The 16,605-nt window shown below is 35.9% G+C and overlaps 1 protein-coding gene across 4 annotated transcripts in view; it reads left to right on the top strand.

The window, feature by feature from the left end:
* LOC115221581 (choline dehydrogenase, mitochondrial) overlaps positions 1-16,605 on the top strand; it is a 43,995-nt gene that overhangs the window by 22,105 nt on the left and 5,285 nt on the right. For 3 of the 4 annotated variants that reach the window (XM_029791782.2, XM_029791783.2, XM_036510722.1), the window contains 4 exons: positions 2,306-2,488; positions 3,647-3,842; positions 6,067-6,882; positions 10,315-10,967. In XM_029791782.2, coding sequence (XP_029647642.1) covers positions 2,362-2,488; positions 3,647-3,842; positions 6,067-6,882; positions 10,315-10,967 — 1,792 coding nt within the window. In that variant the 5' untranslated portion in view covers positions 2,306-2,361. Of the gene's footprint in view, positions 1-2,305; positions 2,489-3,646; positions 3,843-6,066; positions 6,883-10,314; positions 10,968-16,605 lie in introns of those variants that run through there. The other variant, XM_029791785.2, reaches the window with a different exon arrangement.

The following is a 16,605-nucleotide window of genomic DNA, read 5'->3' as shown; positions in this document are numbered from 1 at the left end:
AAATACAGTTGGATTGCTTATCTCTCGTAATTCTAGGTGCTCATTTCAGCTTGATGTGGTTGGCCTTGGCCTGGATTACAACTAAGTACTTGAATGGTACCCACCTGGATATTGTATCCCTGTCTCTTGTCTCTCTCTCTATGTATGTATGTGTGTGTGTGTGTGTGTGTGTGTGTGTGTGTATCATCATCATCGTTTAACGTCCGTTCTCCATGCTAGCATGGGTTGGACGGTTCGACCGGGGATCTGAGAAGCCAGAAGGCTGCACCAGGCTCCGGTCTTATCTGGCAATGTTTCTACAGCTGGATGCCCTTCCTAACGCCAACCACTCCGTGAGTGTAGTGGGTGCTTTTTACATGCCACCTGCACAGGTGCCAGGCGAGGCTGGCATCGGCCACGGTCGGATTGGTGCATTTTACGTGCCACCTGCACGGAAGCCAGTCGAGGCGGCACTGGCTATATATATCCTTTCTTTTCTACTCTAGGCACGAGACCCGAAATTTTGGGGGAGGGGGCCAGTTGATTAGATCGACTCCAGTACGCAACTGGTACTTAATTTATCGACCCTGAAAGGACGAAAGGCAAAGTCGACCTTGGCAGAATTTCAACTCAGAACATAAAGACAGACCAAATACCACTAAACATTTCACCCGGCATGCTAATGTTTCTGCCAGCTTGCCTTATATATCGGCAGCGGCTTTTGTCTTGTACCCGAAAATTTATTTTCTTCTTTGCTGAATGTTTCTTGCTGAATGGTAATGCCGTCGATGAGTCTGTAGACCAATTCTTGCATAGAAGAGCCAATGGCATTGACTGCATGACTATGTTGGTGGAGGATGTGGTTGATTTTGTTGAGCCTTTCTCTCCTACTGTTTGATTTCTTCCTTTTCTCTGGTGGTTTTGATGTTTTCGGTTCCAATAGTGCTGGACCACTGCCACTTGGTACGGTTTTTGGCTTGTGTTTCAAATGATTTAAGCTCAATTCCTGTGGCTTTCACTATTGCTTTGAGTTGGTCCTGGTATCTTTGAAGAGGATAATCCTGTGGTCTTTCACCTGAAATTAACTCACTGAATAAGACTTGACATGGGAACCTCGACTCTTCCATTCTTGCTCCATGTCCTGACCACCGAGGACGATGTTTCATGATCTGCGATTCAATATTTTGTTGGCTCTTTCCACGACTTTGTTGTTGGTCCCATGGTGTTCCCGTTTGATGCTCAAGATTGAGCGAAGCTTTTGTTGATGAAAATGTTCTAATTTTTGGGTGTTGTGATGGTACAGAGTCCAGGTTTTACAGCCATATAGCAAAGTTGAGACAACAACAGTATTATAAACCATAATTTTCATTGTTTAGCTAAGATTTTTGTTGTTGAAGATGCATTTAGCTAACTTTCCAAATACCTTGTGTGCAGCTCCAATTCTGTGTTCCACATCTTTTTCTGAGGTGCGCTTGTTTGATAAAGGGCTGCCTACATATATGGAAAGTGCTCTCTCTATATGAATGATGTGCTTGTGCATAGTTTCCATCTGTTGATTTCACTCAAGTTATAGAAGACACTTACCTAAGGTACCATGTAATGGGATTGAACCTGAAATCGCACAGTTGGAAAACAAACTTCTTTGAACCACAGCCATGCTTGTACCTAGTGAATTCAATAAAAAGAAATGTGATGTTATTGATATTTAGTTCCAGGTTAGATTTAATCAAACAGACCTGTGTTCAAAGACATTTGTGCGGTGATTTCCCCATACTCTTTTACTTGTTTCAGTCATTTGACTGCGGCCATGCTGGAGCACCGCCTTTAGTCGAGCAAATCGACCCCGGGACTTATTCTTTGTAAGCCCAGTACTTATTCTATCGGTCTCTTTTGCCGAACCGCTAAGTAACGGGGACATAAACACACCAGCATTGGCTGTCAAGCAATGCTAGGGGGACAAACACAGACACACAAACATAGACACGCATACATATATACGACGGGCTTCTTTCAGTTTCCGTCTACCAAATCCACTCACAAGGCTTTGGTCGGCCCGAGGCTATAGTAGAAGAAACTTGCCCAAGGTGCCACGCAGTGGGACTGAACCCGGAACCATGTGGTTTGTAAACAAGCTACTTACCACACAGCCACGCCCGTTGCTCCATTTTTGAAATGTTGCTTGTTACTTTCCTTTCTGGCACACAAACTTATCTCACTTCCTGCTTTTAATTTTTTAATTTTTTTTTTATTATCCTGTTTACAAAATTAATATATAAAACCCTCATCTGCATTCCACTAATATTTTATTTTTGTTTTTGTTCTGCAGAAAACATCACAATTGGCTGATATCTGGTTTTTGAAATCTCTGATAGAGTTTGCAATATGTTGCATCTACCTAAGGCTCTGAGGCTGACATCTCGTTGCCGTAGCAAAAGTTTGTCAAGACTCAGCTCCTGTTCTGCTGTGGCCGATGCCTCTGTCTTAAGCGCCTGCAGGATTTCCTCTACAGGTATGTACTTGCTACCGTATGGTTTACCCAATCTTTGAACATATGTTTTTTGCATATGTATGTGTGTATGTGTATTAGTATGAGCAATTATTGAAATGCAATATTTTGCTGTGCATTATAAAATATTAAAATTATGATGCTTCAATATTGTTCTTTGCTTCTTCCTCCATTGCTGTTCTCTCACCTATGTAGAGACAGTATGGTGAGAAAGAATAGCTATGTCTGGGCAATAAATTGCTGTGTTTTGGGATTAAATAGTGAACAGATCATGGATGAACAGCTCAGTTTTTTTATGTAGTTATGTTAGCATCCATATTTAAATAAATGTATCTACAACATTTAGCTATTAATTTACTTAGGAAAATCTTTGGAATTTCTGTAAAAAAAAAAAAAGAAAAATTTATTTTCTTTTGGTCAGTTTTAAATCTAAATGAAAAAGATTGTTTGATTATGAAATAACTTTGCAATGACAAATTCTTACAAAAATTATTTCTATAATAATTTACACCTTGTTTCCTACTTTTTTTCTCTCTCAAACTTTGTATTTCTGTAATTGTTAAAGTCATGTAACAGATTTTTTCAAGTTAGCAGTTTATCCGCTAAAATGTGACAAACTTGCTTTAAACTCATGACAAGTCTGAGTAATAAAGCTTAATTTTCTAGTTGTTTTATACTTCTAGAATTTCAATTGTCCATTCATTTTATTGAATTCTTATTCAATGGCATGAATATCTATTATTTATTGCTAACATAAAAGTCATGGTGACATGTTTCCACCATGAGCAGATTTTAAAATGTAAATGTTTAAGTAGGCAAACTACAATATTGAATGCTTTGTATTGGTGTAGTTTTGAGAATAAGTTTTGCTATTTTTGTTGTTCATTCTAAGACTTTTCTTCTATCTTGTCAACTGTGTTTTTTCCTAAAATGTTTATATATTAAAAAAACTGGTAATTTTCAGTTAAATATTGTTGAAGAGAGAGAAAAAGAGGTCTAACTATAAAAAACATAAACAATACACTTGTAGTGTTAATATTTAAAGCGCATTGTTCCCCTCCCAGCTAGATGTTGTAGATAATAATTTTAGGGTGTTTAGTTAGTGATTGGTGTCTTCATGCACCTTGGGTCGTTGTTGTTATGTGGGTTGGTGTGTTGCAGACCAAGGTCAGAGGGTGCTCTACAGTTCGGCTGCACAAGCCAATCTAAAGAAGCAGCGTAATGATGACAAAACTTCAAACACTAAACAAGACTCCAGCAAGCGGAAGAAGATGTCTTTGGTGATATTTGACAAAGATGGTACCTTAATCTGCTTCCAGTCGATGTGGGTACCTTGGGCTAAGAATTTGGCTGAAAAGTAAGTATGTATCATGTCTCGTGTGGATGTGAGAATGTATGGTTGTCTGCTACTTGGAAAATCCGTTTAAAAACCATGCCCATGGTTCAGAAGTACTCTGATATATCTGATAATTTTTTGGAGGATTAAATATGGAATAATTTATTGGTGCCAGTTAGGGAATGGAAAACATTATTTTGTCATAAAAAAAAAATTACATTTTCTTTTCTTTTTAAGACTTTACCAAATTTACGATGCACTTCTCAAAACTATTGGTAGTATTTGATAATAATTCAAGAGGATCTTCCATTCCTAAATAGCTGTGCGATTCTATACATTCCTGTCTCCAATAAACTAACCTAAAAAAAAAAAAATTAATCATTATAAGTTAGTTTGATTTTAACCTGTTCATCAACTTCTAGTTGATGCATTTGTCAGTTGTGTAAGAAGTAACCAATTCTGTTGTGTTAATGGAACATTCAGTTTGTACAAGTCTATTTAAGTTAACATAATAATAATTTTAACCCTTTCGTTACCAAACCGCCCAAAGCCGCCCGAATTCATATTTAAATGAGAATATCAGAGCAAATCTCTTTAGTACATTCGTGAAAACGTGATTATACTTCGTAAACAGTTAATCTACAGTTTCATACAAAGATCGACGTGTAATTTTAATTCCCTGAATTTTGGGAGATTTTTTTCAACATTTTTTTCGGCATCGATTTTTCTTCAACTTTGAAAATAGATAGGAGTTTCATGTTATCAAGCATTGATTCTGAATTGGAAAATTTGTGAAACAAATACTGGGTACTGTTGTGGATTTAGTTTTTATACAGGGAAACTAATGTTAGTCAGCATGGCTTAGGGTACAATGTGGTTTGGAAGTTATTGTTTGAAGCAATCAATGCGGAAACAAACTTACGCAGAACGTAAACAAACACAAAATGGGGGTTCAAATTTCGGAAAATTTGTGAAGCAAATACTGGGTACTGCGTGGATTTAGTTTTTTTACAGGGAAAATAATGTTAGTCAGCATGGCCTAGGGAACGATGTGGTCTGGAATTTATCACTTCCATACCATAACCAGGGCCGTATATTATTTTTTGACCGATTTCTTTAGTTCGGTCAAACTTACGGTGGATTCCAATATTTCAGTTTATTCCACCTTTATGGTACACCTGTTGTGCATTAAATTCAACTGAGGATATAGTGATGTGCACAATTCTTCTTTATCAAAATTTTGTTGCATACCCATTTTAATATTAGCTGATGATTCGTTTTCTATGGTGATGTTTAAACAAAATTTTAATATTTTTACCTTTTGCTCATTTTAAAATTTTAATATTTTTACCTTTTGCTCAATTTACCTGGATTTACCTGTAATTAAAGTCACTTTGAGACAAAAGTTATGCAATAGAATTGATTAAGAACCCTTTCTTTAATTATGTTCCAAATATCACATTAATATGTTGATAAGTAAAAAAGTTACAGTTATTTAATGAAACAAGCCTAGATTCATGATTATTTTAGAACTTAATTGAAACTCATGAGGGGTGTATTTTGGTCAGAAATATAGTAACGAAAGGGTTAACCTTAGATGGCTATGGTAGCAATGGGGGGAAACTGTAATCACTCTCCATATAGTGTATGCATATTTCTGTTGTGTCATACTACAACACCAAAAACTGGCAAATGTTTTGTTTTCATTGAAATTTTAACCCTTTAGCATTTAATCTTGCCATTCTGGCCCAAATATTCTACCTGTTTTATGTTAAAACTAACTAGATATAATCTCTCACACTTAACCTACAATGTCATTCTAAAAATATACAAACACAACATTGAAATCTTGAAGCTACAAAATAATGCATGACTAATTCAAAACAATGTGAATAAATAAGCAATACATTTGACAAAGATATCTGAATGCTAAAGGGTTAAATAAATATTTTGATTGCTATCTGTGACTAGTTTTTACTCCTAACCAATTGCTTGAGTGCATAAAGTTTTTAATGTAACAGTATGTGAAGACATCACATCCTCCCCACAACCAATTAATTTTTTCTAAAAATTAAAAAAAAAAATTTTTTTCCATATTTCCAAAGCAAATGTTTGGGTGGATGCTATTTTTTTTACTTACTAATAAAGATTAACTAGCACTTGTATATTTTAAATGCTATGTTCCTTTTGAGGGTAGTTAGCATACTGTATCAAGAACTTGAACATAATTCCTTTATCCTTACAGGTTATCAAATGCTACTGGTCTTCCGCTCCAGAAGAAAGTCTATGATATGTTGGGCTACTGCACACTCTCCAATAAAGTAGTACCTGGGCTGTTGGCAGAGGCAACTGGTCCAATAATTAAGGAAGAGTTAATAAAGTTATTGATAAAAGAAGGGTTTTCATTGCAACGAGCTGAAGAGCTAGTTGATGAGAATTTAGATCATGGCGACAACAAGAACCCAGAAACAATGCGATCTTTGGCTGATTTGCAAATCCTTTTCAAAGTTCTTAAACAAAAGCAAGTGAAAGTTGCTATTTGCACGGCAGATTCTAGAAAACCTACTGAAGAACTTCTTGAAATCTTAAACCTGTCCAAAAACGTCGATCTCATCGTATGTGGAGACGATGCTTTGTCAGAACCCAAACCATCTCCACATAATGCTTTGATGATTTGCAAGAAGTTGAGAGTGGATCCATCTGAGGCTGTCATGGTTGGAGACACTAAAGTAGATGTCATGATGGGGAGGGCAGCCAATCTTGGCTTAAGTGTTGGGGTATTGAGTGGTGTGGGCGGTAAGACTGATTTGCAGCCTAATGCTGACCATATCATTCAAAATGTTCAGGACTTGCTACCATTGATAATGCCGACAGAGGAATGGAAAGACTGTTACGTATATTCGACTGAACGCATCCTAATCGAACGTCATTTTGGGGAAGAGGAAAGTCTTGGAGAAAATTTACCTGAGCAGAAGGTTTCGTTAGCCATTATTGATTTGCATGGTACCTTAGTCTGTTCCGAAGCTGTTTGGTTAAATTGGACAAAACAAATTGCTAAAAGGTATTTTTTAATTTCTTATTCTTTTATTTAAATTGTCAATTTGTTTTGTTATTGGACATATTTCCACCGTTTTGTTATCATATTTCTGTTGAAATGCACTGCTTTTGTTTCAGTTAATTTAGGAAAATAATGAAGAATTTAGTAAAATAACTGTCTTTAATTAAGCTGGTGCTTGTAACATAAACTTACATGAAATTTTGGTTGAGTGTTTTGATTTGGATCACTTTATGACAGGAAGTTTGTCATAGAAGCAGAGGCAGTCTTGGATAGGCCGGTATCAAAAGAATGTACTGTGTAAAAGCACCCAGTACACTCTGTAAAAGGGTTGGCATCATCATCATCATCATCATTTAACATCTGTTTTCCATGCTGGCATGGGTTGGACAGTTTGACTGAGGTCTAGAGAGCCAGCGGCTGAACCACACTCTGATCTGGCAATGTTTCTACAGCTGGATGCCCTTCCAAATGCCGACCACTCTGAGAATGTAGTGGGTGCTTTTTATGTGCCACCTGCACAGGAGCCAGTCAGGCGGGCCTGGCATTGATCGCGTTCAGATGGTACTTTTTTACATGCCAACGTCATGGGAGCCAGTCACGGGGCACTGGCGTCATCCACGTTCAGATAGTGGTTTTTACGTGCCAAAGGCACAGGAGCCAGTCAGCGAGTACTGGCATCAGCCACGTTCGAATGGTGTTTTTTACATGCCACCGGCAGTCAAGGAACACTTGTGTCGATCACATTCAGATGATGCATTTTATGTGCCACCAGAGCAGGATCCAGTCAGTGGGTACTGGTCACAGCTACGATTTTGGTTTTAAGTGACTCAACAGGTCTTCTCAAGCATATCATATCGCCCAAACATCAAGGGTACTCTTAAATGTGCTGGACAGGTAACACTGGCATCAGCCATGGCTGTGATCTCACTTTAGTTGCTGTGTCTTCTCAATCACAGCATATCTCCTAAGGTCTCAGTCTTCTGTCATTGCCTCTGAGAGGCCCAATGTTCAAAGGTCATGCTTAAACACCTCATCTCATGTCTTCCTGGGTCTACCTCTTCCACAGGTTCCTTCCACAGTTAAGGTGTGGCACTTCCTCACACAGCTGTCCTCATCCATAAGTAACAAATGACCATACCAACACAGTCGTCTCTCTTGCACAACACATTTGATATAGTATGCAAGACAGATATATCATCATCATGCTAACGATTCTGCCAGCTCACCACCTTATTTGTATTTACACACATACAGGTCGTCATCAACTTATGACCACAAATGGTGTTCTGACTGACTGGTCATAAGTCGGCCTGTAGAGCTACATAGCTTTGTTTTATATTTTTATATTCTTAAGGTACATTCTCAGGTAAAAGTCACACAGCATTCTGTATTATACTATTATACTGGTGTTAATCAAAAATTCCTTTAGAAACAATTCAAACTTTATACTAGTCCATACCTTGTAGAATTCAAGCTGTAATTACTGCCAAAGGCAGTCCTGCCCCATATTAAAATAAATTTGGTTGAATTCTTAAGGTGTTTCCATTATTTTGTCCAAATCCCATATATGCACACATAAATACAATTGTCTTCCACACTGCTTCCATCTTCCGAATTCCCACACAAGTCATTATTGAACTACATGATTGCACAAGAAACCACACTCTGTAGGTATCTTAATCCTGCAACTCTTTCATACAAATATTGCTTGTTTGGATCTGCTAATACCAACAGGCAACTCAATAGTGTGTCACTTTTTACAGAGTAATAATAATTTAAGTCTGATAATCTTTATATATAAAGCTAAAGTTGTCTGTCTGTGTGTGGCAGGTTTGGTAGCCTTCAACTAACACTATCTCTTCTGAGACCCTGCGGCGCAAGTTGACTAAAATTGAGAGTATGATAGAAGGCTTACTCTTCATTCCGTAGAAGAAAATATTCAAATCGGACCATGTTAAGACCAAAAATTATTGACATCAAAAAGGTGCTTTTTTTCTATGAAAAATCCCTATTTTTTACGATATTTTTACTGGTGTGTCACCATTTTTTGGTGTATTTCAACCAGAAAAATATTCACTTAAAGAGAATAACAAGCTACATAATGCAAAAGTTTTACTTTTCAAAAATTCCAATTCTAAAGGGTCGAAAAGAAAACAAACCCGAGCAACGCCGGGCTATACTGCTAGTATTCCTATATTTCTATACTGGTTTGTTCGTACCCTACTTCTCCCAACCTCTCCTTATTCTACCTCTGTCACTTACGGCAACTAGCATTTTTGATCTTATCTTAGCTGTACAGTTTTCAGCAAGCATTTCTCTAAACCAATCCAATTACTGTATTTTTTCCTTTCTTTTCACCCATAAAGTGCTGCTGAACTTTTCTATGTAAGTGAAACACTGTTTCACAAAAATCCAAACTATTTAGATATTTGCTTGACTAACAGCAGAAACAGAAATATGAGAACCAATTTACATACGAAGTTGTTTGGGTTTTTCTTTTTCGATTTTTTTTTTTTGCGTATATGTGCTACATATCTGTGTTAGTAATATGCAACAGATTAGCATGTGTATTAGCAATGTGATAAAAGAAAACAAAGAAAACAAAACAAAAAATACCTAGAGAAAATTATAATGAAATCTAAGACAAAAACATCTAAGAACTTTTCCTTAACTGTGAAATAAGACTGGTATGAAGTTAGATTTACTCTTTTACTTGTTTCAGTCATTTGACTGCGGCCATGCTGGAGCACCGCCTTTAGTCAAGCAAATCGACCCCAGGACTTATTCTTTGTAAGCCTAGTACTTATTCTATCGGTCTCTTTTGCTTAACCGCTATGTTACAGGGATGTAAACATACCAGCATCATTTGTCAAGCGATGTTGTGGAGACAAACACACACACACACACACACATATATATACATACATACACACACACATGTACATATATACGACAGGCTTCTTTCAGTTTCTATCTACCAAATCCACTCACAAGGCTTTGGTCGGCCCGAGGCTATAGTAAAAGACACTTGTCCAAGGTGCCATGCAGTGGGAATGAACCCGGAACCATGTGGTTGGTAAGCAAGCTACTTACCACACAGCCACTCCTGCTTTAACTATAAGAAGGTTGCTTTCAAACTATTTTCTTCTGTTATATATTTGTTAACATTAATTATATGCAACATTAGGGCAGCGAGCTGGCAGAATTGTCAGCACACCGGGTAAAATGCTTAGTGGTATTTTGTCTGTCTTTACGATCTGAGTTCAAATTCCACCAAGGTCGACTTTGCCTTTCATCTTTTCGGGGTCGATAAATTACCAGTTGAACACTGGGATTGATGTAATTAATTTGCCCCTTCCTTGAAATTTGCTGGCCTTGTGCCAAAATTTGAAACTATTAATTACAATACAAGATTTCTTTGTTTTTTCATTGCAGGCTCGAAGAACTAACACACATGGAACTAATGGAAGAGGTTTATTCACGCCTTGGAATTTGTAAAATATCTCTTAAGGTGAAGCATGGTATCCTTGCGGAACGTCCCAAAGCCGAGATTAAAGATGCTCTAAAGTCACTTCTTCGAGAACAAGGTCTTGGTTATGAAGAATCATTAGTGACTGTTAATCAGGCATGGAAAGACTGTAAGAACTCATTGTATGGAGATCTGAAAGTTCTGGGAGACCTTCAGCATCTTTTCAAAACTTTGAAGCGAAATAAAATCAAGATTGCTATCATGTCACAAGATGCACGCGAGGAAACCTTCAAGATACTCGACCGATTCAGCTTAATGAAGTATGTGGATATGATGGTGTGTGGAGACGACAGCAACTCCGAAGTCAACGCAACATCCTTGATCTGTAATGAACTGGGTGTCACCCCTTCAGAGGCAATAGTGGTGAGTGACTGTGCTAAAAACCTCAACTCTGGAAAAAAGGCCCATGTACAGGCAAGCATTGGGGTTCTTAGTGGCACTGGTTCGAAAGCTGAGCTTGCACCCCACGCTGATCACATACTACCCACTGCCTGGGACCTTCTTGATCCAGTCTCTGACATTAAAATTATCAAATCTCCTCAGCCCTCCAACAAAAAAGGTAATGATTGAATAACCTGACGATGCATTTACTATGTCGTTGAATAATGAAATTCATTCTCGCTCTCGCTTTCCCTCCCATTTTCTCTCTCTCCCCCTTTTTCTCTCTCTATATGTAACATATTTCTTTATATATTTCTTTTTATTATGTATTTGTTACATATATCTATATTCTTGTGTATATATATAACATTCTTTTATATGTTACCTGTACATATAAACAAATAAGTCATACACATATATAAAGAAACATGTAACATTTGTTTATAGATGTAACATATATTTGCTTTTATATATATATATATATGTACGTACGTAATTTGAGTGTTTGAGATCTGAAGGGACATATTTGATGACCACAGGACTTTACTTGCGTTAAATCAACAGTTGTGTGATCTCCTAATTCCATATGACTATTACATAATTACACGCAAAGAAACATAATACATGTGTGTGTGCATGCGCGTATATGTGTATTTATAGTGCAGGTGGCTCATAAAAAAAAAGCATGCAGTCCAAGTTTTATAGTGGTTGGCATTAGGAAGGGCATCCAACCTTAGAAACCATGCTAAAGCAGACATTGAAGCATAATGCAGTCCTTGGATATATCGGATCCTGTCAAACGGTCCAACCCATACAAGCATGGAACCTGGACATTAAATGACAAGAATATATGCATAAATATACCTATATATACATACGTGTGTGTGTGTGTGTGAATAATGATAATATTTTTTATAAGTGATCACTGTGCATTGACTAAGGCAAATAGTCTAATGTTGGTGCATATAGGCCCTCAACAGAAAAAAGTAGGGGTTGCCGTATTTATGGAATGCAAACCCACATGTCTATGTATTCGTGGCAAGCGTGCTACTGTTAAACTAACGTACACCTATATATATATATATTATGTTTGTTTGTGTGTCTGTATTTATCTCCCCAACATCGCTTGACAACCGATACTGGTGTGTTTACATACCCATAACTTAGCAGTTTGGCAAAAGAGAACGATAGAATAAGTACTAGGCTTACAAAGAATAAGTCCTGGAGTCAATTTGCTCAGCTAAAGGCGGTGCTCCAGCATGGCTGCAGTCAAATAACTGTAAAAGAGTAAAGAGTGTATATATATATATATATATATATATATATATATATATATAGTGTGTGTGTGTTGTTTTAGATCCTCCTCATTTAATGTCAGCCTTCCCATGCTTCCCAGGGTTTGACAGAATTTGTCAAGGCAGATTTTCTATGACTGGATGCCCTTCCTGTCACCAACCTTCACTCTCACCTGTTTCCAAGCAATGTAAAAAAAAAATCTTCAAAGCCAGACATGTTTTTCAAGGAAAATTGGAAATGAACATTGTGTGTGTGTGTGTGTGTGAACATAGAATGCTATTCTGCACCATGACTCTTTTTAATTCCATTCATTGATGATGGTGTTATTTATTATATATATATATATATATATATATATATATATATATATATATATATATATTTTCATTCTAATTTTCTAATATCTTTGCACAAATATTTACTTCAAAACATACATTATTTTTTTGTTATATAATATCAGTGTGTTGAGCAGAACTTGGCAAATGATCTCTAATTATTTTAATCAGCTAGCTCTTGCTACATATTCACTTCCGATTTCTTAGTTAATTACTGCCTGAACAGAGGAATGATAACCTTTTTTTTTTTTCTTTTCTTTTTTGTCACCCACCTCTGTTCTTCTTGAGCTTATTTTTCTTGTCTCCTTTCAAATCTATGCCAGTTTATTTCTTATGCTTCTACTGTGTGTATGCACACATATGCAAATGTGTGTGTGTGTATGTGTGTATATATGCGTGTGTATGTGTGTATATATGTGTGTGAGTTCAGTTCATTTGAAGCATTGTTAAATTAAGAAATTGAGAAGGCTAATACAATGTATATATGTATGTATATCTGTATGCAGTTATATGCATACATACACAACGCAAATGTCGGGTGAAGAATCATTATACCTTTAAGTAGAGTATCACACACACGGGTGTGTGTGTGTGTGTATATATATATAATATGACCGCATGTGTACCGTTGGCGATCTTTTTTTTTTTTTTCCTCTGTCTTCCCTTGTCTGGATCTTTCCTTCTATGTTTCCGACAAAGAGCTCTGCTCGAAACGTTAAACCCTCCTTCTTTCCTGAGCATCCAATAATTCTATATTTGTTCCACATCCTCGCGTTGTTGTGTTTTTTTAGTGCTTTCATGTTTGGATTAACTTTATATATATATACACATACATATTCCATCTCTGAAAAGCACATGGGGGTAGTGATTACCCACACTATTATCTAATATTCAGTTATCTAATATCCAGTGTGAAACCAAATGGGAAGATCTAAAATAGATCTATTATACTGTATGCGTTGATGAATATATATACATGTATATATATGGGTGTGTGTTATATTTACAAGGAATTAGTGAATAGTAACTTCAATGGCTTTGTTAAACTTTTTCCTTGTTTTGTTTGTTGCAAAGTTGATTACTATTTTTCAATATCTTAAAATAATAAATTTATTTTAACAGATTGTTACATTATACCATATTAAGTTAAAAATAAAATGTTTAAAAAGTAAAAAGTGATATAGACAAATAATTATACAAAATATATATAAATTACAAAATCAATATTTTGCCATGTTTAATTTAGACAGAGGTCTTCTCTTGAATGGATATTGATCTGATATAAATTTATTCTTATATTTCATATGTACATATATTATTCATATATTTTCCTTGGATTAAGTCTTAGAAGTGTTTCTAAGCTAAGTAAAGCTTTTTTAGCTTAACTTCAATTCTTTATGAAATCAGCTATATAATCTATTTGGTGACTTTTTAAAGTTTGGTCTTAATTATTGTGTTCTCAGCTTCTGTACTTCATAACCTGTTTTTTTTTAAACCTGGTACTTATTCTGTCAGGCTTTTTACTGAACCATTAAGTTACAGGAATGTAAACAAACCAACACCAGTTGTCAAGCAGTGTTAAGGCACTGGTACAAATACACATACAACAAGGTTCTTTCTGTTTCTGTCGGCCAGATGCACTCACAAGGCTTTGATCGGCCTGAGGCTATGGTAGAAGACACTTGCCCAAGGTGCCATGCAGCAGGACTGAACCTGAAACCATGTGGTTGGGAAGCAAACTTCTTACCACATAGCCCCAAAGCTATTCCTTTTAACAGTTATTTAATTTGATCAGTTTGATAAATTAATTAATAATTATTTAGAAGCTATGATAATTTAAGACCAATAATAATAATATCTGATCTCATACTTGTTATTCCATTCTTAATATCTTTCTATATATATCTTTTTCCTGTCTTTCTTATTCTATTAATCTTAATCCATATTGGAGGAAATATTCACTTATTTATATCTGTGCTAAAATAATTTTTCTTTTCACTTTATTCCGCTCCATATTTCTTTTTCATCTTTATTGTTACTACATTTATCAAAATATATTTCATTCTCTCTATCTGACATCTTAAAAAAAATTTTTTATCCCTCTCCACTTTTTATACCACGTCTTGTATATTTTCTGGATTGTTCTTGTTGATATCTGGAAAGACTATGCCTGTGTGTTAGTTAAGGGTCGGGGTCTTGTATGTCTGAGAATGAAACTGTATATTGTGGGTGAAGGAATAAATCTGTCCGTTATTTGCAATATTCTGAAAGGCAGGTAAGCAATTTTTGCTGTTTTTCTTTGTTGCTGTTGCTCTCTTAATTCTAATAAATAATCAATCAACTATTTCTATGCCCTTACCTTACTTCTTTACCCTTTCCTTGTTTTACCTTTCTTCCTCTCTTAATTGCTATTTTATATATGTGTGTATGCATGAATGTATGTGTGCATCTGTGTGTGTGTGTATGTATGTAGGTATAAGTACATCTGTATGTATGTAGGTTTACATGCATGTATAAGTATATAAGTGAATATATATATGTATCAGGGAGTGTGTGTGTCTTTGATATATGTGTATGTGTGTGTATATAACGTTTCTTGGTTCTGTTGGCTGCTTGAAAAGGGTTCTGCTGTCCTCTTTTAAATAAACAATTTTTTTCTTTTTAATTTAAAAAATTAGAGAGTTATGTTAAAAACATGTTTTTTATTTTGTTGTTTTATCTTCACTTTGTATGTGTTGATAATAAATAATAAAAATGAAAAATATATTTTAAAAAAATACATTAAATTCTAAATGTTGTTTTATTAAAACCAAAAATATATTAGAATACTTTAAAATGTCTGTTAGAGAAGGCCAAGAAAAAATGGTATGAATTTCAGGATTTTGATGTCTTAACTCTTTAGCACTTAAACCAGCCATGTCCATCCAAAATATTCTACCTGTTTTTATGTTCAAACTCGCTGCATCTGGCCCCTCACACCAACATTGCAATATCATTCTAAACATTAACAGTTACCTCGTTAAAATCTCAATGCTACAAAACAATGCATAATTAATTCAAAACAATGTGAATAAATAAACATCACATTAAACTGTAATCTGAATGCTAAAGGGTTAAAAACAAAGATTTTACACCAAATAAATTCATCTTTGCAGCGTGGAAGGTGTTTATAAGCCATTTAAGAAACACACAAAAACCGTTAGATTCATTGAAATTTAATTTGCCAAAATATTTTTGTCGCTTTGAGACCACGACCTGTTCACTGACAAAATTCCGTGCTGTGAACAGGTTGCGGTCTCAAAGCGACGAAAATATTTTGACAAATTAAACTTAAATGTTAAAGGTGATCTAATCGTTTTTGTGTGTTTCTTAAATGGCTTATAAACACCTTCCGCACTGCAATTGTTTTCGTTCCAGCACACAATCTCAGATCAGGTCACTTGCTATGCAAGTGCATCTCCGGAATTCATCTTTCTTCATCTAAAATCTTTGATGTGCTTCACTTTTTGACTGTGAAATGAAATACCTATTTCTTTATTACCCACAAGGGGCTAAACATAGAGGGGACAAACAAGGACAGACATAGGTATTAAGTCGATTACATCGACCCCAGTGCGTAACTGGTACTTTAATTTACCGACCCCGAAAGGATGAAAGGCAAAGTCGACCTCGGCGGAATTTGAACTCACAACGTAACGCAGACGAAATACCGCTAAGCATTTCGCCCGGCGTGCTAACGTTTCTGGCAGCTTGCCTTAACAAATACCAAGAGACCAATGCCAGTATGGAAAAGTGGATGTTAAAATGATGATGATATATTCATCATAGCATCTGTCACAGCTTGTGTGTCTGGGCATAGTGGAACTTTTTATGTGGTTTACTGGTTACTCCTCATTTCAATGGCTATAATATTAGATTTACTTCATATTTGCATCTGCTTTTTATCACATTCCTAGTTCTATACAGAAAAACAAATATATAAAAAAAAGACAGAAAAGCTAAGTAATATTTCTATGTCCAGGCAAGTATCAGATGATTGGAAATGATGGACACCACATGCATGACAGTGACGCTCGTTTACAGCTCTGTCACACAATGTGGGGGGGGGAGCAAAGAGACAGTAATACACACACACACACATGACCAGCTTCATTTCAGTTTCTGTCCACCAGATCCACTCACAAG

The sequence above is a fragment of the Octopus sinensis genome, linkage group LG18 (assembly GCF_006345805.1).
Source record: "Octopus sinensis linkage group LG18, ASM634580v1, whole genome shotgun sequence".
In the NCBI taxonomy this organism is placed as follows: Eukaryota; Metazoa; Mollusca; class Cephalopoda; order Octopoda; family Octopodidae; genus Octopus; species Octopus sinensis.
Note: the sequence above shows the minus strand (reverse complement) of the source record. Positions and strands in the feature narration are given on the sequence as shown.